The sequence below is a fragment of the Myotis daubentonii genome, chromosome 19 (assembly GCF_963259705.1).
Source record: "Myotis daubentonii chromosome 19, mMyoDau2.1, whole genome shotgun sequence".
NCBI lineage: Eukaryota > Metazoa > Chordata > Mammalia > Chiroptera > Vespertilionidae > Myotis > Myotis daubentonii.
Genome location: NC_081858.1, coordinates 11,536,610 through 11,564,109, shown reverse-complemented (window position 1 = coordinate 11,564,109; position 27,500 = coordinate 11,536,610). Strand labels below are relative to the sequence as shown.

Below are 27,500 nucleotides of genomic sequence, written 5' to 3'. Positions count from 1 at the left end.
CTGTGAAAAATCAATAAAATATATTTTTTAAAAAAAAGATTTAAAAACTTAGAGTTACAGTGGTTAGCGATAAAAGCATGAGAAAAGGCTAACTTTTCCCAGAGTGACAATGTTTACAAAGCCAGAAGAATATGGAAACACTGATTTTCACTTTCTTCCATTCTCTGTATGGGTCAAAGCTGAACGGCTTTATTACTGGTGACAGCTCAGATCACATCAAGGCCCTTAACTGCCTGATGCCCTTGACTGCTGCCTTGGCTGGCTCTGGTATGATGACTTCCTATCTTTCCCAGCCTCAACACCTGCTGGGTTTGTTATGAGACTAAAACGAGAAAAGGCCCAGGAGGTAACACTATTTTTTTTTTTCTGTTGAAATGTTTTATTTTATTTTTTATTAGTTAAGGTATTACAAATGTGTCCTTATCCCCCCCATTAATGCCCCCCCACTCATGTTCTCATCCCCCTGTTGTCCATGTCCATTGGTTTGGCTTATATGCATGCATACAAGTCCTTTGGTTGATCTCTTCCCCTTATTTTCCCTCTGGGGAGTGATAGTCTGATCGCTGGAGGTAACACTATTAAATAAATACCATTAAAATACAATGAAAAATGCAAACAAGAAATTTCTTATCTGGACTTTTTCTACCTTTACCACCCTACTAAAAACTTGGTGAAAAGCCTTTTTCCTTTAAATTCTCCATTTGTGAATATTTCCATTTACAACTGATTGAAAAACTGGTACTATTATTAATTTCCTATATTCACAAAATAGTCCTTTTCAAAACTATAAAAAGAGATAATGCAATTGAATGGAGAAAATTTAACTGCCCAGAGAGGGCCACTGTTTCCAAGGGCCAACCTTTCAGTTAATTACCTTTAACTTTTTTAGCTCCTGCAGGATCATATAATCAGGCATGTTGTCAAAGAGTCCATCTGTCGCTGTCAGGATAATATCTCCTAACTGGACATCAAAAGATGTGCTATCAGCAGCATCCGGGCTGTGACACAGAAAGGGTAAGGGAAAGTTAAGAAAGCTCTTTAGAGATACCATTCAAAGTTTCCAACAGGCACTATGTTACAGTGTAATAATGCTTTAAGAAAAACTAACTTATATTAGGAGTCAATAATAAAAGCCAGTCATTCTGAAATTCCTAACCTTGAAAACAATTAAACACTCTTATATAAATATTTCAAAAGCTTAACTGAAACTACCAAGTAAAACAGTGTGTGGTGATTAGTCATATGTGATTTCAGAGGAGGAAGGGTTCTTTTCTGAGTCAGATGCTAATGTCTCTAAAATCCTAGTGCAAATGAGTATTTCCTAATTCTTTAGAGCCACATTCCATCCTCTCTTATTCATTGTCCACTCATCAGTTCCCTGCAGACTTGAACCTGGCTCTCAGGAGGTTGTGTTATAGTGGAATAACTATGAGAGCATGCAAATCCTCTAAGAATTCATTCATGGGAAACACATGCAATAATATAGTACTAGTAATTACTAGTGCATTATTGGAAATTCTATGTTAGTTTTACTAAGGGGCACTTATTCTGGTAGAGTGCGGACTGTGTATCTCCCAGGGCTTACAAAGTGCTCCACATGCATAAGTATTTATTAGTGTGCCTGGTACATAGATCTTCAATAAATATCTGTTGAATGACTAAATGAATGAAGAAACAAAGTAACTGGCCCTCCAAATTGGGGAATAAAAAACACACAAAAATAACCTTTGTGATATGTTGTTAATAAAGAAAGGAAGGTACAGAGAGTGAAACAGATAACAGTGGCTGCCTCTGAGGAGAGAATGTGTGGTTGACGGCAGGAGTAGGAGGTAGACTTTGCACTACATCTTTTTGCATAGAACTTTTAAAAATATAGATGGGAGATTTTTTTCCTCTGACAAAACCTAATGAAAGCAGAGAATGGGGGGAAAAAACCCAGGTGTGGAGAAAACAGAAAAGACCATATATTCAAAGAGTTAATGGCCCCTGAGAGGCCAATTCTCAGCCACTTCCAAAGTCCAAATTCACTGCTTCCAGGACTCCAGTGTGAGGAAAAGGTGTGAGAGATACCTGATAACCTGCTTTAACTTGTAAGTGAACAAGAGCCAGGAAAAAATGCATACATTGACCCAGAAGGGTGGGGCCAGAACTGAGGCACCCTAAGCTTGACAGAAAAAAACACACACCCAAACCTGTATAAGCAACATGTTATAAAAGTTGTGAAGAGAAAACACAAGAAACTAACAATCCACCCCTGCCTGCTGGAAAATGCCACAAAGTGCACTGAGAAAATTTCTGGTTCAGCGTCTCCTCAGAGGAAAGAAGCAGCACATCTAAAAGTTCTATGATGGGCTTTCCCAAGGAACAAATTAACTTATACATTCATACAACAAATATTTTGTAAAATCAGCTACTTAACCTTGACCCTTAAGTCAAGGTTAAAATAAAATAATATTTTATAGATAAGATGGAGTAATAGCTAAGATACACGGGGGAATGAGGGGGACGGGACTAAAACTGGTGGAAATCAAGTTGATTTCTTCTGTGGAATAAAGAAAAAATACAAGACACTTCCCATTTGCTCAGTCTTTGGAAGCTAATCAGATTCTACAAGTTTAGATTAATGACCAGGTTGGCACTGAAGCTCGATTTTACGCTGAGGTTTTTCTTTCCCCAGGAGTGTCCTTTGCTATTCTGCCTGTGAGAGACTCACTACCATTGGACAATTTGTCCTCTTCTCCCAACACTCCCACCCATGAGCTTGGTGTTCTGCCAGCTGCAGTTCTGCCCATTTTGATTGAACATACTGTGCTGCTGGAAACTTTTGACTGCACTGAAACACGAGCTGAAATCACATGCTAATAAGCTGTCTCTGGGCTCCAGGGGAAGAAACCTCCACCTTACTGGCAGGCCAGGCCAAGTGCTGCCCTAACCAGACTGCCCCAGAGATAGTGTGTGAGATACGGCAGGGCTGCGCTCGCACTCAGAAGCCAAAACAAGAAGCATCAAATAAAGGAAAATTAAAACACTGTTCTCCAAAAACTGTTAGCTGAACTTAGTGTCTACCAAGGCCTTGGGGGTTCTAAGGTCTGCTCACTTCAATATGGTTAATATTAATGTGTATTACACTGAAGAAGGGCCCATAATCAAATATTCTTCCAATTATGGTAATCTGTCTTAATCTGAAAGTAAAAAATGCTTCCCTCTCTCTAGGAGTCAACAATAGATTTTAGATGGGCAATACTGAATACCTCATTATGTAATATGCTCATTCCAGTTTAAAAGATAGTAGTGATGCCCGAGCCAGTTTGGCTCAGTGTACAGAGTGTCAGCCCTCAGACTGAAGGGTTGCAGGTTCGATTCTGATCAAGGGCACATGTGGGAGGCAACCAAATGATGTTGCCTCTCTCACATTGATATTTCTCTCTCTCTGGCTCTCCCCCATCCTTCTACTCTCTCTAAAAATCAATGGAAAAATATCGTCAGGTGAGGATTAACAAGAAATAAAAGATGGTAGAATAATCATTTTATCTTAGGGCTTAAGATCTGGTTTTATAAGAACTATTAAGTAGAGACAACAGATACTGCTAGAATGCTTCAATTTTTACAAAAGCTTTATCACCCAGTTAACAACATTTATGAATCACCAACAATGTTTGTCCTAGGTCTTACAACGTTGTTATAGACAGTGAAATCGGAGATTATCTTAGCCTTGTCTGTACTCTGATCTTAGAAAAGATAAACTGTAAAAGTTGATTTAAAAAAGTACTGATTGTCTCAAAAAGTTCTCTTCTCAATTTAAAAATGAACTGAGGGTCCTGCCAGTGGTTAGAACAGCAATGGCCTACACATGGAAGGGTCCCAGGTTCGATTCCCCATTAAGGGCACGTACCTGGTTTGCAAGTTCGATCCCTGCCCTGGTTAGGGCACATGTGGTGTGGGAGGCAACCAATTGATGTGTCTTTCTCATACACTGATGTTTCTCTCTTCCCCCTTCCTTCCTTCCTTCCTTCCTTCCTTCCTTCCTTCCTTCCTTCCTTCCTTCCTTCCTTCCTTCCTTCCTTCCTTCCCTCCCTCCCTCCCTCCCTCCCTCCCTCCCTCCCTCCCTCCCTCCCTCCCTCCCTCCCTTCTACTCTCTAAAATCAATGGGAAAAATATCCTTGGGTGAGGATTTAAAAAAAAGAACTGAGGGAAGGTGTCAGAAGAAAAAGAGAACACCTCAACAGCGTCATCACAGAACATATCCAAGACCACTTTTGATTCCATTTCCTGTAAGCTAACTTGGTCCTGACAGGTTCTGCCTGGACTGCAAGCTCTATTTGATACATGTAGTAGGAGGCCCTGAGAATCAGGAAGTTATTCTGATAAATAAAGCAGGTGCCTGTTTGTACTCTTCCCCAGTAACGTATGCAAAATCTTGCACAGACAATGGCATGCATGAACAATAACTCATTTCTCCAGCAAAATTTAACACAACTATACATACCATGTGATCTTGGTATGAAAAACTGATATTTTATAAGTTTGAAATAGCATTTTCAGTCTTGTCAAATTATTGGGTGTTTATTAGACTTTAACTTGGCTGCAATATCAAATATATGCAAAGTATCTTTCGAAGTCAAACTAAAAGGTTCTCCTGATGAGAATATTCTTGATGTCTTTTTTTTTCTCATTTGGGAATGGAAATTGCCTATCGCCACTGTGGTTGAGGGGGACGGGAGGGAACCTGTGAGTAAGCCACGCCCTGTTCACACTTTAATGAGTGAAAGGGGAGATTACCTGTCACTCAAGACGACTCCTTCGGCTTCTGGTGGTGCAATTGAGAGCTGGAATGGAGTGTTGAAGTAATGCTGCTGCTCATCTGATCGGTGCACAACTTCGCCACCCCTGACAACCAGAAAGCCTGAATCACCCAGGTTTGCTGTGTGTAATCGGTGGCTAGTTCTGTCCAGCACCACGATGCAGGCAGTACTGCTCCCTAGAAACAAAAATAGTCTCCATTTATTTTCTCTTCCAAGGTTGCCTTTGTACACATATTTTTATCATATTACCTCAAAGAACAACATGCCATAATTTGAACCTTTGCTTAAAAAGGACCTTTCTTAGTTATGCTCCATGTCGCCAACGAATGTCATTAATAACCTGATCAGGGTCCAAATGGTGGGAAAGAAAAAGGAATTTCTATGATACATAGTACATGGGTCATTGATAATCTGAATTCTTCCATTTGCAGAGATAGAAAACAATAAAAATGGCTGGTATTTAGTCATATTGTTTCATTTCAATAGTGCTATTATCTATGCCAAATGCTCAAAAGCATGCTGTTGAGATATTAAGCTTTAATACTTAAATGCCAGAATGAGAATGCTACATTTCCCTGACATTTCTCATTAGTCACTGGGAGGAAGCCTCCACAAAATTCACTAGCATTTAAGACAGGGCATGCAACTACAATTTTTAACCAGATTTCCATCTGTTGAGGTCACAAAGAACTTTTATTTGGAACTGATTTACTCTGAAGTAACAAGACTAATTTTCCCAGGTGGCTTGTGGAATTGACCTGTTCACTTTACAGAGACTACTAATGTTCAGATGGAAGAGACCACATTCTAAGTAGAGAGCAAAAGCTTCCATGTACCTTTGCAGCACATAGCTCGCATGACCTTCCCCAGAATGAAAGGTTGTTATTACAACTAGTAAGATTACTTCAAGTACTAAAATTTAAACTTATATCTAAAGAAAAAAAGACAAAATAGAAATATAAGCAGTTCACCAAGAAATGTATGAAAAATGATCACACCACTATTTTGTCTACTAGTTTAACAAGAATCAAAAGAAGGCAATCCATGCTGTTATCAAGAGTATATCAAACATGGTCACTCTCATTCCATAGTGGAGAGAGAGCAAAACTTAACAACTTTTCTAAAGGGCAATATAGCCCTAAAAATGTGCATATCCACTGGTAAGAATTTATTCTAAGAAAATAATTAGAGATGCAAATAAGACTTAAGTATCAAAACACCATTTAATATTAGGAAGAATTGGAAGCAACTGCAACATCTAAAATTAAGGGACTGGTTAAATAAATTATAGTACATCCGTACCATGGCAGGCTATATACACTGTCACATAATACTTAAAGAGCACTCTCTTATGTAAATCAGCCTGCCTGTGTCTGAATACTACCTCTGCTACTTACTAGCTGTGTGACCTGTGGCAAATTAACCTCTTGGTGCCTCAGTGCCTACATCCATGAAAATAGGGATAACAGTAATTACCTCATAGCGTTGTGAGGATAAAATTAGTTAAATCATGTCAAACACTTAAAATAATACACAATAAGTGTTAGCTTTCTTTTTTAAAATTTAAATTCTTTATTGTTGAAAGTATTGCATATGTCTTTTTCCCCCTGTTGACCTCTCCCTGGCTGCTCCTGCACCCCAGAACATGCCACCTCCCTGCTACTGTCTGTGTCCATTGGTTATGCTTATATGCATGCACACAAATCCTTTGGTTGATCACTTACCCCCCCCCCCACCTCCCACCAAGTGTTAGCTTTTTTTTTTTTTTTTAAATATATTTTATTGATTTTTTACAGAGAGGAAGGGAGAGAGATAGAGAGTTAGAAACATCGATCAGCTGCCTCCTGCACATCCCCCACTGGGGAAGTGCCCGCAACCCAGGTACATGCCCTTGACCGGAATCGAACCCGGGACCTTTCAGTCCGCAGGCCGACGCTCTATCCACTGAGCCAAACCGGTTTCGGCGAGTGTTAGCTTTTTAATGGCCACTAAAATTGTGTTAGAGAAATATATTTGAAAAGGAAGGATGATGACTTAAGTCAAACAAGTAGATTACAAGCTAGTATTGAAGCTTTCTTTAAAAAAAAAAAAGTGATACCAAACTTAAAGAATTGTGCATCAAAAACAGTGAAATTTATTTATTTTTTATTTTTTTAAATATATATTTTTTATTCTCTACAGAAAGGGAGAGGGACAGAGAGTCAGAAACATCGATGAGGCAGAAACATTGATCAGCCACCTCCTGCACACTCCCCACTGGGCATGTGCCTGCAACCAAGGTACATGCCCTTGACCGGAATCGAACCCGGGACCCTGAGTCCGCAGGCCAATGCTCTATCCACTGAGCCAAACCAGCTAGGGCTGAAATTTATTTTTTAAAAAAGCAATAGTAGGCAAAGGCCAAACTGTTAAGCAAAATGAAATAAAAAACCAAAAACAAACAGGGTGTGGAATTAGCTGTGTTAAATCCCAGTGTGCCATCATTTTTTAGTTGTGTGACTGCCGGCAGGCAAACCACTTATTCTCTCTAGGCCTCAGTCTCTTCCTAACAAAACGGTGAATAAATGTACCTCTGAGCCCTAGCTAGGGTGGTTCATTTGGTTGGGTGCCGTCCCATGCGCCGAAAAAATTACTAGTTCGATTCCAGGTCAGGGTACATGCCCGGGTTTTGGGTTAGATCCCCAGTAGGGGGCATGCAGGAGGCAGTCTATCATTGTTCCGCTCCCAATATTGATGTTTCTCTTTCTCCCTCTCTACTTCACTCTCTCTAAAAATCAATAAAAATATTTAACAACAACAAAAAAGTACCTATGAACCTAGTTCATGGCACTGTTGTGAGCACACAGTAGATTCAATTCCTGTTATCATTATACTATGCACAGAAAAATAACAGGAAGCATAATCACTGATTTAATTTTTGCTATTCATTTTTTCTAAATGAAAATGTATAACTTAATAATTTAAAAACACTTAAATATAAGCATTAGCCTCATTATAATGTTCAGAAATTCCATTTTTTTGTTTCTACAGTATATGCACGGGTACTAATCTGACACTCCGATGTTAAGCTATCTAGTCTCTATCCATTTAAAGTCAAAGAAAAACAAAGGCACTGTAACAAACTGGAAGTGCTGTCAGATAACCTACTCCATAGCTTACATTAGAGCCAAGATAGCCAATTACCCTTCTTTCTTAACTCAATGCACAGAAAAATCCAATCATTTATCATTAATAGAACCATCATACAAAATATGTTCTGCCCCACAGCCACTTGTCAAAAATATGAATAGCATGGGGCACATGTTCTTGCTCAGTTCTCCACCGCCCACTTCCAGTCTCTTGGTCACTAAACTCTATAATGAGAGAAGCAAAGGGAAAAATAAAGAAAAGATAAAAAGATCTTCTGAAAGCTGATAGAATTAATCTGAGAAAAAAAATGACAGATGAGTAGCACAGCCTTAAAATTTTTGCTGCAGTAAGGACTCATGTTGATTTATTAAACCCAGACTATCATTTTGCTATGGTTGTAGCTGTAACCCGCTGAGTTAGGATCAAAATGGTCCTCAGAAGTGAAGGAGCTTTAATATGCAAAGCAGTACCAACAAAGGCAAGCCTAGCCTTATAAAATTATCTGGGCATGGAGTGTACACTCCTCCTTTGCCTCTTCAAATTACTGATGTGTGCACAAGGCTCAGGCCCTAACAACCTAATACTGAGAGAAGAGCTTATCACTCTTAGGTGTTTGGAGAGGAACAAGTAGGCAAGGAGGAAAAGATGCTGAGAATAACAGCAATGAGTGCTCAGATGACTGGCCAATCCAGACAGGCACCCAAGTAAATCCCTCATGCTAAAATGGAAATGTTTTTATCACCTGGCCCCTTATTTTATAAACAACTAAGCCTTTAATGTAGCAAACAGAGAAAAGAATAAGCTTATTAGGAATGACCCCTCAAATTCTTAAGATATGTTAGCTTCATAAGACCTAAATCTACTTTAAGGATTTCTGAGGAAATATATGCTAACAATTAGCCCATGATGCCAACCCAGATCTAAAAGCAATTAGATAGTCTCAAGAAATAAGTGGTTACTGCTATCAACTTGCCCTCCATATTGATAGTTATAGGCTTTGTAGCAATTGCTTGATTTAAAAAAAAGATTACCTAATCTTGTAAATTATCATTATTTGCAATTATATGAGGTTTAGTAAAACTCAGCAGTCTGCCAAAATACTAGTATGCTTAAATTTAGTTACAATTAGCTTAGATATTTGTAGATTAGGTAAGAAAAAAGTACATACGTATCAAACACGGTAACAAGGATTATTTCAATGTGTCTTTTAGGAGAAAAAACTATACTATTCAATGTGAAAAAAACCTTTGATATGTCCTTAAATTTAATAAGATCTCCCAATTACATGAGGGTAAACAAAAAGGGAAGTAAGGATAAGGAAAAAAGTTAGCAAGAAGAAAGCTTTCAAAGTGCAAAAATAGGATAGCTGCTATTCTGTAAATGGTTATTCCAAGTCACAATAAATGCATGGGGTTGGGGGCAGAGGATTCATGGAAACATTCAGACCTCTGGAATTTGTCTATAGGTTCTCTGTTAGATGTTAGACTATTAGATGGTATTCTGCAATGTCTTCTTTTCCCTCAACAACATGTTTCTGAGTGCTGCAGGAAGCTTTAAGTCGCCCCCCGCCCCTCCCCGCCCACACACACACACACACACACACACACACACACACACACACACACGTCTCTCCATTCAACATATGAAGCAAGGGACAGGGGTTAAGAGGTTTGCATAAAGTCATATGGCATGTTGACAGAGAGGTACTAGAAAGAGAATCTAGGATGTTCCACTATGCCAGGCAAGCTCCAAATTGCATGCCCAAAATAGCAAATTAATACAAAACAGTATATTGAAACCTCAAGGCAAGATTTCTCTTCAGTTAGAAATAAAATAAGCTGGTTAATCACAGCACAGAGGAAAAAAAAAAGATGGCAGCATAATGAAAAGAAACTGTTCTTAAGGATTTAAAGTGAAGGCAAAATTCTACAATGTAGAGCTCTCCATTAACACTGAACAGAGGCTGATTTTAAATTCGGATGGTGACTGCTTGGGGGGGTGGGGGGGGGGCCTTCTAGTAACCAGAAAGATGCTGGCAATTAGCAGAAAATTAATAACACCCTTTCTGAAATTCTGCATAGAAGGTTGGGAAAGTTGTTGGTTAAGTTTCCAGGAAACCATTTAACAAATAAATGTAGAAGCTTGGCCAAAGGATGCTCCATTAGTATACCAAATGGGCACTAGGTATTTGGACAGTTTTTAATAACAAGATTAACAGGAATCTATTTTGTGCCATGGTATTTCAGCTAACTGCTATTAGTCTGGGGTATCTATCTGCAACCTGAACTCCCCACAGGTAATCAACTGAATTTTTCATGCCAGACCTCACTCCTTTCTTCCTCCCTTGGAAAGAACCCCTATTCTGAATTATATAATCACTTGTTTTTCTTTCTTCTTTTATCATATTTTAGAATCCCTAAACAATTTTTACTTTTTAAAAATATGTTTTTATTGACTTTAGAGAAGGGGAAGGGAGAGAGAAACATTGAGAGAAATATGGCTGCCTTCTGCATGCTCCCCAACCAGGAATCGAACCACCAACTTCTTGGTGCATCGGACAACACTCAACCAACTGAGTCACACTGGCCAGGGCTGTTCCTGAGTACTGCATGCAGCTTTAAATCATTCCTTTTCTAAGTGTGTTTTTCTACTATAAATGGACTTCTAGGTTGTTCCCAATTTTCTGCTATTATAAATAATGCTACTATAAACATTCTTGTGCCTACTCTTTGATATAAGGATGTGTAAGAGTTTCTCTAGTCTAGGGTATAGACCTAGAAGTGGAACTGCTGGAGCATACTATCTGTTCATGTTTAACTGTATTCTACAATTCCAAATTGTTTTCCAAAGTGGTTGTACCTATTTATATTCTCTCCAAGTAGTAGTATTTTGTAAGTAAATAGTACGTATTTAATAGCTTCTTTATCAAACGCTGCTTAAAGGTAGGCTGATTAATTTCTTGGTTTTTTTTTTTTGTTTTGTTTTTTTAAATATATATTTCATTGATTTTCCACAGAGAGGAAGGGAGAGACAGAGAGCCAGAAACATCGATGGGAGAGAATCATTGATCAGCTGCCTCCCGCACATCCCCCACTGGGGATATGCCCGCAACCCAGGCACATGCCCCCGATCGGAATCGAACCCGGGACCTCCCAGTCCGCAGGCCGAAGCTCCATCCACCGAGCCAAACCAGTTTCGGCTAATTTCTTGGTTTTATTGTTAACCATTTCCTGGGCATCTTTAGAGAGGAAAACACATAGGACATCGACTTACCAAGTAAAGGTACTTTATTTTGCAGCAACTCACAGTAGCTTGTGGTGAGGATTCCAATGGGATTACTTGGGACAAACCGTCCTTCTTTTACTAACCGTTCACATGTCCGCATTAAAGTCCCTGAGAACTGAGACGGATCAACTCCATAGTCTCTCCATCCTCCTACACCATCTGCAACCCCTAAAAAAAAAAAATTACATTTAAAGGATGATCTTACCAACTTTTCAGGAATTCCTACCCATCTCCTCCTGACAGTTCATTTTTTTAAAAAATATATTTTATTGAGTTTTTACAGAGAGGAAAGGAGAAAGATAGTTAGAAACATCGATGAGAGAGAAACATCGACCAGCTGCCTCCTGCACACTCCCCACTGGGGATGTGCCCGCAACCAAGGTACATGCCCTTGGCCGGAATCGAACCCGGGACCCCTCAGTCCGCAGGTCGATGCTCTATCCACCGAGCCAAACCGGTTTCGGCCTGACAGTTCATTTTACTACATACCAGTAAACATATTTACCCTGGAATTCAGAATAAAAAGTGCTCAAGTTTGATATACTCTAATACTCCTAAGTCATATTCTCTAACTTAGAATTTGATCTTTCATATATTTATGAATAAACATGCGAGCTACCACAGAGTAGCATTGCCTACCAGACAAGAGTACAATTTCAGCAGGATTATTATTGTATAGAAGAAATTTGTGCTATTAATTTTTGTTGTATTTTATAAGAACATAAAATGATTTTTTTAAAAGAGTTCTGATGCCAATGACGATGCAACTGATCCACAGCTGGCAATCATTAAGAATACCAAAAGCTGCAATCTTTTAACTTCAAAAATTAGCCAATAACTGTAAAATAAAGAACAAATTTAAGAATATATCCCATTCCCTTTCCTCCTCCCTAAGAGAAAACCACTATCCTGTCCAGGGCTGAGCTTTCCAATAAAACAGCCACTACCACATGTTGCCAGTGAGCCTTGAAATGGGGCTGATCCAAACTGAGATGTACTCTAAGTATAAAATGCACACTGGAGTTTGAAAACTTGATATGAAAAAAGAGGGTCAACTATCTCATATTGAGTACATGTTGAAATAATATTTGGGATATAATGTGTTAAAGAGAATACATTATTAAAATCAATAGCATCTGTTTTATTTTTAATTAATGTATAATAAAAAAGTCTCAATAGTAATAAGGATAGTAAGAAAAAAATATCCTTCTGCCTGCTGTGGAGAGCAACAGTGGAAAGAAGGGATGAGTCAGGAGTCTCAGCAACTCCATTATGAAATGGTGGCAGTGCAGTTAGAGTGCAGGGATTTGGGATCTGGTGAAACAAAAGGACTTACAGGTGAACTGGATGGGGAGGGAGGTGGGGGCAGCGGGGGTAGGGGAAAGAGAAGCATGGAGGATGACAGGTCTACCCTACCATAAAGAAGTACCACTTTTTTTCCTGTGCTTTTCAAGCAGTTGGAAGGATACCTAGAAATTCATAAGATAATTTGTTTTCTTTTTTATTTAAAGTTTTTATTGTTGACACTATTGCAGATGTTCCCCATTTCCTTCCCCAAGAGAATTTAAGATAGTTTACTTAAAAGATACTTCTTTTGAGGAATTCTTATATCAGTAGGGGTAAGATTTCACCATGGGTTCAAATGCAACAATTTGTGTTAAAACAAGAATGCAATTATAATTCTTGCAACTCCATTTGATGAATCATTCATTCTTTCAAACTACTGCCTGCTCCAGGAAAGAATTTCTTCTTACCAGTTTCTGATCTAAGAGCCACAACTAACTTTATATACAAACTGGTTTCATCTGCAAGTGCCCTTCACAAGAAAACCATTAAAATCTGAGATAATGTTGAGAGTTGATCCTGGCACTCACTAAATAATCTGTGAGCAGGTTACAGAGTCTGACCTGACACAGTCCTTCAACATTAATCAGATTTCTCCCAGAATAGAGTGCAACCTTTCAGGCACCTGTTTGGTTTTATATGGGAAAAAGAACTCAGGCAAAATTCCATTGGCTAAATCTCTTTAGGGGAAAAAGAGATGAAAAACCATATAAACTTTTCAATAAAGCTATGGGGGGGGGGTGGAGGGAGGGAAGCCTTAGCATACATATATAATTTACTTACAAAGAACAACTTATATAATATGAAGAACCATAGTTGGGATTAGAATCAGGCTAAAACCAGAATAATCTTTCACATGTACATCTGAAACCTAATTCATACTAGGCAATTATTTCTACAAAGAAATGAATATTTCCTCTTTTACATTAGCGAAAGCTTCAATCCACAAAAAGAGAGGACACCTTTTATTTTTATTATTTTTTTAATTTTATTTTGTTTTATTTTTAAATTTATCTTTATTGTTGAAAGTATTACAGATGTACTACCTCCTCCCACCCATTGACCCCCGCCCCTTCTGCTCCCTCCCAAGGCCTTTACTGTTACTGCACTATTGTCTGTCCATGGGTTATGCATATGTGCATTTACATTCTTTGGTTAATCTCTTTCTGCCTCCCACCCCCTTCCCTCTGAAATTCATCAGTCTGTTGCATGCTTCAATGTCTCTGGAGAGAGGACACCTTTTAAACAGTGGAATCAATCCAAATATAAAGGGAAATTTCATTTAGAGGTAAAGAAAACAAATGTTAAAAGAGAAGATTGCTGCCTTGGCCGGTTGCTCAATGGTTAGAGTGTTAGCCCGTGGACAGAAGAGTCTCAGGTTTGATTCCCTAGTCAAGGGCAAGTAACCTTGGTTGTGCTTGATTCCCGGCCCTGGTCAGGGTGAGTGCAGAAGGCAACCAATCAATGTGTCTCTCGTGTTGATGTTTCTCTTTCTCTTTCTCTCTCTCCCTCCCTCACCCCCACCCTCTCCCTCTCTTTCTCTCTCTCTCCTTCTCTCTTCTCCCTCCCTTCCACTCTCTCAGAAAAAAAAAAATCCATGGAAAAAATATCCTCGGGTGAGGATTAAAAAAAAGAGAGAGAGACTTCCACAGACAGGGAAGGGTAATAAAAGAAAAAGTATGGCAGACAATCAGGTATAGCCGGTGCCTGGGTGAGTGGGGAGAAGCTGAAAAATGGAGAGCAGTAGGTGAAATTGTGGATGGCCCAATATTGCAGATGAAGAACATTAAGCTTTATGCTATTGACCTATGCTGTCCAACACGGGAACCACTAGCCACACGTGGCTACTGAGTTTGAAATGTGGTTAGTTTGGATTGAGATGTGCTATTAAATGTAAAATACACTCTGGATTCCAAAAACATAATACCAAAATAAGTAAATAAATAAATAAGTAAAATGTCTTAGTAATAATTTTTTACTGAACATGATGTAATATTTTACTTATATTGGGTTAAATAAATTGAAATGAATGATATCTAATTTTACTTTTTAAAAATGTGGCTACTAGAACATTTAAGATCATATATGTAGTTACAGTATATTTCTACTGGAAATCCATGGAAAAAATATCCTTGGGTGAGGATTTTTCCCCCCCATGGATCATATATGTAGTTACAGTTTATTTCCTCAGTATATGTATAGCACTGCTATAAATAATAAGCCGACAAGGTTTGGGATACAGTGATATAATCCAATCTATATTTTAGAAAATAATCCTGACAGCAGTGGAGAAAATGGGCTGGGAGAGGTCAGAGGTCAGGAGTCAGCTGCAAAAGTTTAGGTTCCAGGTATTGAGAAAAGTAGAATAGACAATCACTGGAAATACAAAGGAATAAATACAAAAGATACCTATGCTCTATTATCAATAGGTTTTTTTTTTATCAGTAGGTTTCTGAATTTGAGTACTGATTTGCCAGTTGGGAAGGGGGTGGGAATGTCTTCAGATTTTGAATTCTGTCTCTGGTGTGCTTGGTTTCAGGTGTCAGTGGAGCATTTTTTTTTTGAGAAAATGTTCTGTATGAAATCAGGAACTATGTGCCTGCTGCTGGGAAGGCAATCTGAAGCCAATCTTTGACAAAGATCCGGAACTGACACCAGAGGGGCAGATGAGCTGTTCTGGGAGAGTAGAGAGGGTAATAAATTCAAGGAGTTAATTCAAGATCTTATCTTAGGAATGAGGATTCCTGGCCCAATAGCTCATTTGTGAACTGAATTCTTACTCTAGACATCAAATTACAATCACAGATATGATAACTGATTAAGGCCAAGTAATCCATTTTGTCAGAATGAAATAATTTGTTTAGAGGTGAAGAGAAGTGAAAAGGTGGGCTGAGTTAATCAGAAAGGCTTTGAATGCCAAGATAGTTTGCACTGAATATAGAAGCTATTTCCTTTAATTCGCTGTAATCATCTTATGTCTCCATTAATAACAGTCTGTCGGCACAGTCTAGCTTAAGTGTTTCCTTTGACCCAAAATCCAATTAAAACCATTATTAGATTAAGATAATGGTTACATATCTGAAATGGCTGAGCAAAAGGCTGAGAAGACTAAAGGGCACAGAAGATTCCTTTAGTTGTACCATTTATGTAGAAATGGCAGTTTTATGAAGTGGGAAATAATCAACTAGAAAATATTTATGATTTTTATATAATATTTTATGTTTTCCATGGATTGTTTTTCTAAAGTGAAGAGTTAAGAGAGGAGAACAAATAATTCTGGTGTATCTCACTTAAATGTATATATCACTTGAATGTATCTTTTTGTAAGAAGAACATTTTAAAAAATTATTTTAAAATTATAGTTACAGCCTGACCATTGTGGCTTAGTGGTTGAGTATCAACCTACGAATCAGGAGGTCACGGTTCAATTCCCATGTCTAGGTTACAGGCTCAATCCCCAGTGGGCGGCGTGCAAGAGGCAGCCAAACAATTCTATCTCATCACTGATGTTTCTCACTCTCTTTTCCTCTTTGAAGTCAATAAAGATATATGTATATTTTAAAAATTATAGTCACAGCCCGACCCTAGTGGCTCAGTGGTTGAGCATCAACCTATGAAGTAGGAGGTCATGGTTTAATTCCCAGTCAGGGCATATGCTTGGGTTGTGGGCTCAATTCCCAGTTGGGGTGGTGCAGGAGGCAGCCAACCAATGATTCTCTCTCATCATTGATGTTTCTCTCTCTCTCTCCCCCTTCCTCTCTGAAATCAATCCTATATAATAAAAGGCTAATATGTAAATTGTCCCCTCAAAGGGGAGTTCGACCAGGGGACAGGGCCGGCCCTGCGCCTGATCAACCCCCTTCACCCCAATCAGGGCGGGCCAGCCAGACCCCAACCATGAACAAATTCGTGCACTGGGCCTCTAGTAAAAATATATTTTTAAAGATTATAGTTACTGGGGGCGGGCTGGAGGGGGTCAATGGGGGAAGAAAGCAGACATATGTAATACTTTCAACAATAAAGATTTAATAAAAATAAATAAAATATTGCATGAAAATACTAATCCTATCTTTCCAATTGCATATATGGTGACCTGTGTAGTTACAAAAGGCTCTCCTTAAAAGACTGAATGAAGCCAACATCTGCCTGAGTCTCTCCAGGACTCTATCAGCTATCACTATGAGGTTGCCATTCTTCTTAAAACCTTTCCAACTACACTGATCTTCAGACTGGCATGAAATTAGTTACAAAGCCAACATTTTCCAGAAAAAAAGTGATGCCCAAAGAATAAATATTCAATTTCAACTTTAGTATAAGCATCAGTGAAGAATTTGGCTCTGGCATAATTTCAAATATTAAGTGTTATCCTAAGGTAACAGCTTTATTCCTCGCATCTTTGATTGTCTTGAGGCATTTTACAGGATCCTCATCCCCTAATGAAGCAAAATGGTTCTACAGGATTATTTTTCCATCAGTGAAACATCTATCTACTAGGATGGGTACTTGATAGTGAATTGAAACTCCAGAGGAGAAACTGAGTAAGAACCTGGTTGGATCACAAGAGTTAAATTATAAAAGTAGCATGAGACCCTCTGTACTCAGAGGGTTAAGGATCTGGTTTTACACTTTCTGCAGCAACTGTTCATCTAATGAGGAATCTGGTTAGACAGTATTTATTGCATGCTACAGCCAGCTTCTTTTCAGATGCTGAGGTTCTTCTTCAATCTATAATCTAGAGTTCTCCAGGTCAACCTTATTTGTCTAGAGCAGCGGTTCTCAACCTGTGGGTCACGACCACTTTGGCGGTCGAACAACCCTTTCACAGGGATCGCCTAAGACCATCCTGCATATCAGATATTTACATAACGATTCATAACAGTAGCAACATTACAGTTATGAAGTAGCAACGAAAATAATTTTATGGTTGGGTCACAACATGAGGAACTGTATTTAAAGGGCCAGAAGGTTGAGAACCACTGGTCTAGAGGCGTCACAAACTCGAAGCCTCTAGAGCAGCAGTTCTCAACCTGTGGGTCACGACCCCTTTGGGGGTCGAACGACCCTTTCACAGGGTCGCCTAAGACCATCGGAAAACACATATATAGTTACATATTGTTTTTGTGATTAATCACTATGCTTTAATTATGTTCAATTTATAACAATGAAATTGGGGTCACCACAACATGAGGAACTGTATTAAAGGGTCGTGGCATTAGGAAGGTTGAGAACCACTGCTCTAGAGAAAAATGAGATCAGAGTACAAATTCAATTTCTATCCAATGTAACAGATCACATTTGTATCAACATTTCTGAAGCCTCAACTATTTGGGCATTAAGAACACTCTCCTGTGATTCGAACTGTGAAATGTATCTGCAAATAATTATCCCAAAGGGAACAAAAAAGCAGGATTATTGAAAAAATATATGTAACAATTGAGCTATTCACAAAAGTACAATTTACTTTGACTAACAGTCTTTTCAGTTCTCTAGAAGTGAAATTATATAAATTACTAGAGGCCCGTTGCACGAAATTCATCCAAGAGTAGGCCTTCTTTCTCTGGCTGCCGGCACCAGCTTCCCTCTGGCACCCAGGACTCGGGCTTCTTTCTGGCCGCCAGCAGGCACCTGGGACCTGGGCATCCCTTGCAGCCCCGGCTTCGTCCAGAAGAACGTCTAGTCTAATTGGCATATTACGCTTTTATTATTGTAGAAGATGACGTTCTTCCTGCTGTAACAAGCAAGTGATATATTCCCTTTGCAGCAAGTTTCCCCAAAGCATTAATAACAATACTCTGCATTAATAACAAAATCTGCATTTCTCATTCTCCAGAAACCAACCCTACCTCAAGAACTCAAGACCTCTAAGCAGAACAGTTAAGTCAAAAGCTGAAGCAATGAAGCTGAAAGGATGGAAAGGAAGGTTCAACCCTATGATAAATGGAACTTATAACCAAAACTAAAATTCTGCAAAAAAAGAAAGGGAACTATCTAGGAGAGTTAACAAAACTCAAATATAAACAGTTCATTTTATGTTTTAGAATTCCAAACAAAATAGTCCTTTCTAGCTTAGTAAACATGAAATTACTTAATTAATCAAGTTAAAATGAATATGCATATATACACACAGTCATACCTACTGTCCAGAATACTTCATTAACTAGAGATAGTAATTTCCAGACTATTCTGGGCTGTTGCTTTGTCTTAAAAAGCAGTGAAAATGCTGTAAAGAGGATTAAGAAATGGCACTGTGAAGGCAAAGAAACTCAAAGTCAACCTTTTAAAAATAAAAATGTTCTTCCTCTAACTTTAGCTCTTCTGTTTAAATATCAAATACTTAACGTGGAATAATGTGTTTTGGCTCAACTGTGGCTTGGGGACCTTGGGCATCTCACAGACTGGGGTATGAATCACTGCCTCCTTACCACACAAACTGCAGAGTTGAAGGTGAAGTCACAGAATAGGTCACTTTACTCCTTTGAACTGCAACAGTACCTTCCTGAAATGCTAACTGCTAATAGCAATGTTTTTAGGACAGGAGGAAGCAACAGACAAATCATCTGGGAGCCACACTTATGGTAAGCTATGAACAGTAGAGGAAGGGCCCTTAGTGTGATACAGAATTAAGGGCTTCTATTAATGCTGAGGCTGGTTAGTTTCTAGATATTAGGAAATGTAATATAACACTAATAACTTAACATTTAAATAAGAAAGTAACAGTAATTAAGTCCAGCTATCTGAAGGGTGCCTATTTGTATTGGCCCTTTAAGCTAAGAAAATTTTCCTGTTTATAAGATTAGATCTAGAATTCTGGTCTTAAAGGTTAACCTAGTATTAAAAAAAAAAAAAAAAGCAAGCAAGAAAGAAAGGAGTCACATGCAGCCCAGCTCAAAAATGCCTTTTTTTTTTTAAATTTTATTTTTAATCCTCACTTCAGGATATTTTTCCATTGGTTTTTAGAGAGAGTGGAAGAGAGAGGGAAACACAGAGAGAAACATCGATGTGAGAGAAACACACTGATTGGTTGCCTCCTGCATGAGCCCTGACCAGGCCCCGGCCAGGGAGGTGCCTGCAACCAAGGTATGTGCCCTTGACAGAAATCAAACTCTGGATTCTTTGGTCCGTAGGCCTACACTCTATCCACTGAGCCAAACTGGCTAGGGCAAAAATGCGTTTTACTTTTTTTTTTTTTTTTTTTTACAGAGAGGAAGGGAGAGAGATAGAGAGTTAGAAACATCGATGAGAGAGAAACATCGATCAGCTGCCTCCTGCACATCTCCTACTGGGGATGTGCCCGCAACCCAGGTACATGCCCTTGACCGGAATCGAACCTGGGACCTTTCAGTCTGCAAGCCGACGCTCTATCCACTGAGCCAAACCGGTTTTGGCGAAAAAATGCGTTTTAAAAAAATTTATTTTTTAATTGAACTTTTTTTAAGAGAGAGAGGAAGGGAGAGGGAGAGAAGGAAACATTGATATGAGAGCAAAACATCGATTGGCAGTCTCCTGCATACCCCCTACTTGGGATGGAGCCACCAACGTGGGCATGTGCCCTAACCGGGAATCGAACCTGTGACCTTTTTGGTGCACAGGACAACACCAACCCAACTGAGCTACACTGGCCCTCTTTTTTTTTATTTTTTAAAATATATTTTTATTTATTTCAGAGAGGAAGGGAGAGGGAGAGGGAGATAAAAACATCAATGATGAGAGTCATTGATTGGCTGCCTCCTACACAACCCCAACTGGGGATCGAGCCCACAACTCGGGGATGTGCCCTGACTGGGAATCAAACTGTGACTTCCTGATTCATAGATCAATACTCAGCCAATGTACTATTCTGCCTGGGCTTTTTTTTTCTTTTTCTTTTAATATATTTTATTGATTTTTTACAGAGAAGAAGGGAGAGAGATAGTGAGTCAGAAACATCAATCAGCTGCCTCCCGCACCCCCGCCACTGGGTATGTGCCCGAAACCAAGGTACATGCCCTTGACCAGAGTTGAACCTGGGACCTTTCAGTCCGCAGGCTGACGCTCTATCCACTGAGCCAAACCTATTAGGGCTTTTTTCTTTTTTTAATGAGAACATAATTCCTTTGAATAAGCCAGCCTAGTGAACACTTACTTTCTAAACACTACTTATGTTCCCCCATATGTTGTTTAATTAAGTAATGGTCTTGGAGTGGTAGGACAAGTAAATTTTTTAAATCCTTACCCATGGATATTTTTTAATTGATTTTAGAGAGAGAGGAGGGAAAGGGAGAGAGAAACATTAACTGGTTGCCTCCCGTATGCACCCCAATCAAACCCACAACCTGGCCATGTACCCTGACCAGGAACTGAACCCACAGCCTTTTAGTGTACAGATGATGCTCCAACCACTGAGCAACACAAGCCAGGGAAGGACAAGTAATTTTTTCTCCATCTTTTTATTTTCCACTTTCCCATTTTTTTAGTAATGAGTACATGTTACCTTCATGGAAGGGATGACCAAAACTATAAATCCAGTTGGAACTACATTATACACTTAAATTCAATATTAAAGTTATTCAACATATTTTATTGAACACTTTCTATGTGCAAGACATGTGGCAAAAGGCAGCTAAGAAATTTACATATAATAAAAGATTTCCTGCCCACAAGAACTTAAAACCAAGTGCTGGTGATTGTGGTACAGAAAGAGGGTTTGAAGAGGTTCAAGATAAATGGCTATAATAAACCAAAGTACATATATATCAATAAAAACAAAAGCAAGGAAGATCAGGTTACAACTAGCTGAAAGAATCAGAAAAATATTCAAGTTATAAAAACTTGAGTTGGGGGGAGGAGGTTGAAGAGACAGGCATTTCTGGCAGTTACCTATGATTGTGACTAATATGGATACAGTACAAATCAAGTAATAAAGGTGAGGTTAGAGCTTTAAGAGCAAAGAAACCTGCCCTCCAGGTAAATGCTTATTACACCACTAGGAGCCCAATGCATGAAATTCACGCATGGGGGTGGGGGGGTGTCCCTCAGCCTGGCTGGCACCCTCTAGCAATCCGGAACACCTCGCTCTTAACCCCCTGCCTGCTCGCTCCTTACCACCCGCCTGCTCGCTCCTTACCACTTGGCTCGCCACTCATTAACACTGCCACAGAGGCAGGAGAAGCTCCCACCACTGTCGCTGTGCTCACCAGCCATGAGCCGGGCTTCTGGCTGAGCGGCGCTCCTGCTGTGGGAATCTACTGACCACCAGGGAGCAACTCCTGCGTTGAGCATCTCCCCCTGGTGGTCAGTGCACATTATAGCAACCAGTCATTCTGGTCTTTCCACCGTAATGGTCGCTGGGCTTTTATATATATAGATGGCCAGGAACTTCTCACTAGCAATCAACTCAAACAATGCACTGCAGGAGTTAAGGCTTTTAGGAGGTCCCCAGAAGGAAAGGGCTGGCCTAAGGCTACCAAAGTCCTTGTGGCCCACAGACTAGTTCAACAAGACTCAATGAGGCCATCATTGCTTTAATTATGGGGCTTTGCTCAATTATTAGCCTAAGAACAGCTAATAACTAAAAGTAGTATTCAAACTCAGCAAAAATCATCTCAGTAAAACAAAGTTTAAAATGGTCATTTTTGACTTGAAAGGTAGTGTACAGAGATTGGGCAAAAGCACAGCAGATAGTTTTGGAGTTGTTATAGGTAGTTAAACCTGAGCAGGGCAAGGACAATGCATCAGATGCAGAAGGTCACCAGGGCGGAAAACCCTGGGTATCTAGCAAGGGGCAAAACCGGAAAAACAAGAGGTAACCTCATGAGATTCAGAACCCTCCCCCCCACACACACACACACATTTTCCTCCCTAAATATAATATCTAGACCTCAGTTGTACTTTAGCTCCAGGTCCCAAAAAACAGCAAAACCAGACAAATGGCTACCTTAGGACTAGCTGCACTGATTCAGGACCCCCTGCCCCAGCATTGACCAATCAGTGGAGACAGTGACCCTGAAAGAACTCGCCTGGAAAGCTGATGAATATTCCATTGAGACCGTTCTTTGAGACCTCCCCTAAGATTCCCACCTGCAATAAATAGCCTCAATATAAGGGACCCAGCTTGAGCTCTGTCCCAGGGGAGCACGCCCATACCATTCCTTTCCCTCTCTCCTTCCTCCACAGGCACATATCCCCTACACTCTAAGGAACCCACCAGACTTGCAACCAGGGGAGCAGTGGGCAGTAGCAGTTCATCCCAGGCTAACCCCCTGAACCTCCAAGGCCCCCTTTTCCCTGACTTCCCAGTGAGCCAAAGCAGCCCAGGCTAGGCTTTTCTGTTGCTTCTTCTATGCCCTTCCTTGTTTCACTGTTATAAATATGTTTTTGCTGTGGCCAATAAATTCTCTCTTGCTTTGCTGCACTTTGTCTCTTGATTGAAATCTTTCCTTCAAGAAGATAAAAACCCAGGTCTCATCATCTTGTTGGCAAGAGTCAGATCTGGGTTCAAAATCTAGCTCCAGGACTAGGTGTCCTCGGGCAGCTCTCTAACCCTCAGTATTTTCACCCATGAATGAGAATAATATCATGGGCAATACAAAGTTGGTGTGAGGAACTGAATAATGTGTTAAAAGAGCCTGCCACAGTGCTCAGCTGGCAGCTAATATGTAATAAACTAGAGGCCCAGTGCACGAAATTCGGGGGTGGGGGTGGGGGGTCCCCTCAGCCCAGCCTGTGCCCTCTTGCAGTCCAGGAGACCTCGGGGAACCCACGGGGAGCAGGCCTAAGCCATCAGTCAGACATCCTTAGCGCTGCCGCGGAGGCAGGAGAGCTCCTGCCACCACCGCAGGGCTCGCCAACCATGAGACCAGCTTCTGGCTGAGCAGTGCTCCCCCTGTGGGAGTGCACTGACCACCAGGGGGACGCTCCTGCATTGAGTGTCTGCCCCCCCTGGTGGTCAGTGCGTGTCATAGCAACTGGTCATTCTGCCGTTCAGTCGATTTGCATATTAGCCTTTTATTATATAGGATGAGTTATGCCTGTCTTTAAGAAGTCCAAATAACAGCATTTGGAGTAGTCTAGCCTGTAACAATCAGAAAAAAGTATTTGACCCGTATTTGTAGGCTACAAGCTTTACAAGCACTGGTTTGTGATCACAACCAAAAGATAATTCCCACTCACAGATAGTGTATAAAAGATGAGTTCTCCACTCATCTTTCCCAGTCACACATCCACCACCATTCAATATTCCATTAAACATTTAACAATAACATTTAAAAAAATTTTTTTTTATATATATATTTTCATTTCAGAGAGAAAGGGAGAGGGAGAGATAGAAACATCAATGATAAGAGAGAATCATTGATTGGCTGCCTCCTGCATGCCCCATACTAGGGATCAAGCCTTGCAATCCACACGTGCCCTGACCAGGAATCAAACCCTAATTGTCTGCCTGGTTCATAGGCCGATGCTCAACTACTGAGCCATGCTGGCTGGGCTTTTTAAATATATTTTTACTGATTTCAGAAAGGAAGGGTGATAGAGAGACAGAAACATCAGTGATGTGAGAGAATCATTGACTGGCTGTCTCCCGCACACTCCATACTGGGGATCAAGCCCAGGCATATGGCCTGACCGGGAATCAAACCCAGATGTCCTGGTTCATAGATCGACACTTAACCACTAAGCCACTCTGGCTGGGCCAACAATATTTTCAAGCACTAGGGAACATATATTTGTATCCACAAATACACAAGAAAAAAAATCACCTGTACTTTAAATAAATGAATTAGTTTCCTTTCTCCAGAATCGACTCTGAAGTAATTTTATTTAACAAACTAGAGGCCCGGGGATTTGTGCACCGGTGGAGTCCCTTGGCCTGGCCTGCGGGGATCAAGCCAAAATCAACTCTCCAACATCCCCTGAGGGGTCCTGGATTGTGAGAGGGCAGTTCTCGGATGACGCACCCCGGAATTGGGCTCCCTCCTCTCTGGTTCCGGGTACGTCACCCAAGAACCGTAGCTGCCAAGTCACCACAGCTCAGCAGCAGGACATCTGCCCCCTGGAGGTCACTGTGCATCATAGCTACCTGTCAGACGGTTGGATGGTCAGACAGTGGGACGGTCGGTTGCTTAGGCTTTTATATTTACACACACACACACACACACACACACGGTGCACGAAATTCGTGCATGGGGGTGTGTGTGTCCCTCAGCCTGACCTGCACCCTCTTCAATCTGGGAGCCCTCAGGGGTGTCTTACTGACAGCTAAGGCCCGCTCCTTGTGGTTCTCTGCTCTCTGCAGGGCCTGCCTGCTCCACACCACAGTGACTGCCAAGCAGGACATGCTGGGTGCTGCCTTGCCTGCAGGCCAAACTTGCCTGTTCCCCAGTCACCACAGTGATGGTCAAGCAGGCCGTGCTGGGAGCTGCCTCCTACCTGCTGTCAGTCTCCACAGAGGCGATGAGGTTAATTTGCATACTCACTAATTGGCTGGTGAGTGTAGTGGAGGGACGGTTAATTTACATGTTTCTCTTTTATTATATAGGATAGATATCTCTTAAATGCCTACTGCCTACTATGTGCCATGGTTCAGATTTAGAAATTTCTCATTTTAAATGGGAAATCTTATAACAACTAGTAATATATAAACAGGCCTAACCATTTTCTTAGGTCACTATTAATCATAGCACCTCTATCATGACTTTTTTCTTTCTCCCTCTCCATATTGTAACCCCCTTCAGGACTGAGTTTCTTTCACACTGCTAACCATCTTTTCATCCTTGGGTGCTAACCTAGTAACTGGCACAACAGTTTTCGATTCTTACTGCACATTGAGATTACTTGTGGAACCCAAGCCCCACTTTCTGAGTCAGCATGCTCAGAGTGGGCCCAGGCCTTTTAGCAAAATATAAAAACCAAACTGCAGAGGAGATTCTAATGACTCACTGCTAGAACATTCAGGACTTAGTAAAGGCCAACTGGACACAAATGTCCTTCAAGCCAGGTGATTCTGTCTCTGAAAGCCTCTTGAAACAAAAATTCCCTGTTTTCTATTCCCAAACTTGATCCTTCTCTTGCATTTCCTAATCCAATTAATGGCAGTCTAACGCACATACACCTCAAGGCTAGAAACCTTAAGGAAGCTATCAAATTCAAAATCTCAAAATCAACTTCAATTCCTCTTTCTCTTTCACCCTCTCTTGGTCCTGCTGATTCTATGTCTGCAGGCCAACTACTTTTCACTGCCCTAGTTAAAGCCCTTTATAGCAAAGACTATTTCAGTAGCTTCCTGATTGGTCTCTTGCCTCCTGTTCTCCTATTACATCTTCTACCATTTTTTAAAACAAGATTGCTATGTCCATGTTACTCTTCTAGTCAAATAACTTCCATGTATATAAACTTACTTACTTTTATATATAAAAATATTCTTTAGAATGGTACACAAGAAACTGATAACACTGGTTCTTTTGGGATAAGAACTTTGCAGCTAGGAGGTCACAGTGACAGGAAAACTTTACTGTGCACCCTTTTTAATTTTGAATACCTTTTGAATTCTGTACCATCTGAACCTGCTGACTTTTCAAAACAGCCAAACCAAACCCAAATCAACAAAAGCATAAATGTTTTTTAAAAAACATTTATAAAAGCTATAAATGTTTATAGCTTCCTACCAAAAAAGCAAAACGACACCCAACTCCTTAACATGACGATTGTGACCTTCAACAATTTGGTCAACCTATATTTTCTAACATCAATTCTCAACTGCCCTCCCATCCCCACCCCACCCAGTCCAAACTACTCTTTTGCTATAAACATCTACAGTTTGGGGAATCTTCTTCTGTGCTGTTGCTGATCCCTCAAACCAGACAGCCTTACCATTCTCCTCCTCAATTGCCTCAATTTACTCATCTCCTAAGGCCTGACTCCATGCTTTCACAAAAATCTAATGTATGTGTATTCTTTTATACTATTCCTGTGTATATGTGCCTTTCCCACCAGCCTATGAAACTTCAGGGCTGAAATCTGTTTTGTTCTTGGTCTTCTCCACAGCACCTGTCAGAGACTAGCAGGAAACAACCAGTAAACAATGAATTCAGTTGACTGTACTGAAAAGTTAGAATACCAATACTCTGGTATACCAACTATTATGAAGAACTCCAAAAAGAGAATGAACTCATTATCTAATCCTAGAGTTCAACAAAGTATTGTGCTCTGGGTCAAAGCTGGCTACAAGACGCTCCTCTCACAGTCAAAAGAAGGCCTGATTGAAAGAACCTTGAATAACAGTCTGGAGATGACAGCACTACCTACTTTCTTTGACACTTACTAGCTGTTGAAGACTGGCCAAAACACTTCGCTAAGCTTTAGTTTTCTCATCTGTGAAATAAGGGGCAGAAGGACAAATTCTCTCAAGAGTTCCTTTTTTTAACATCTAAGATTCTGGGATTCTAAATCACACTCCAAGAAAAGGGAGCCTGTTTAACCTCCTGATTTAGATGGAAAAGCTTTTCTCCTTTAAGCCTGTAACAAAAAGTCAGATTAACCATTTTCTTCAATTTGAAATTTTGATAAAAGTTATAGATCAGTATTAATTGACTTCAGTAAATTCAAATTACCTGTAAATAAATTTGTATGTATAAAATGTATTCACAAAACAAACTAACCTTGTTATCCAAAGACCGCTGATTGATTTTTCAGTGAATTCAGAGTACATGAGCATGAAAATCAATGATAAGATCAAAGCTGCCGCTAAAGAAACAAGAGAAGTGGATTTTTTCAAACAACACACACATAAGACATCCCTGTTTAGATTTTCTTATCTCATAGAAACACTAATGACCATATTAACAATTAGTGGTCAACCTCAGGACACGAACAGTTTTTTAGCTTTTATGCAAATAGCTCAAATCTATTTTCTTATTCAAACATTGATGTGAAAACAGCAGCACTTCTTGTTTGCTTCATTCAGCA

At 40.0% G+C, this 27,500-nt stretch overlaps 1 protein-coding gene across 3 annotated transcripts in view; it reads right to left on the bottom strand.

Annotated features, from left to right (window-relative positions):
- PPTC7 (protein phosphatase targeting COQ7) overlaps positions 1 to 27,500 on the bottom strand; it is a 46,993-nt gene that overhangs the window by 7,953 nt on the left and 11,540 nt on the right. For all 3 annotated transcript variants that reach the window (XR_009450148.1, XM_059676920.1, XM_059676919.1), the window contains exons 2-4: positions 11,205 to 11,384; positions 4,780 to 4,978; positions 875 to 998 (exon numbers count right to left, since the gene is read on the bottom strand). Coding sequence is in view for 2 of the 3 variants with exons in the window: in XM_059676920.1 (XP_059532903.1) it covers positions 875 to 998; positions 4,780 to 4,978; positions 11,205 to 11,384 (503 nt within the window). In the remaining variant the exon portion in view is untranslated. The remainder of the gene's footprint in view (positions 1 to 874; positions 999 to 4,779; positions 4,979 to 11,204; positions 11,385 to 27,500) is intronic.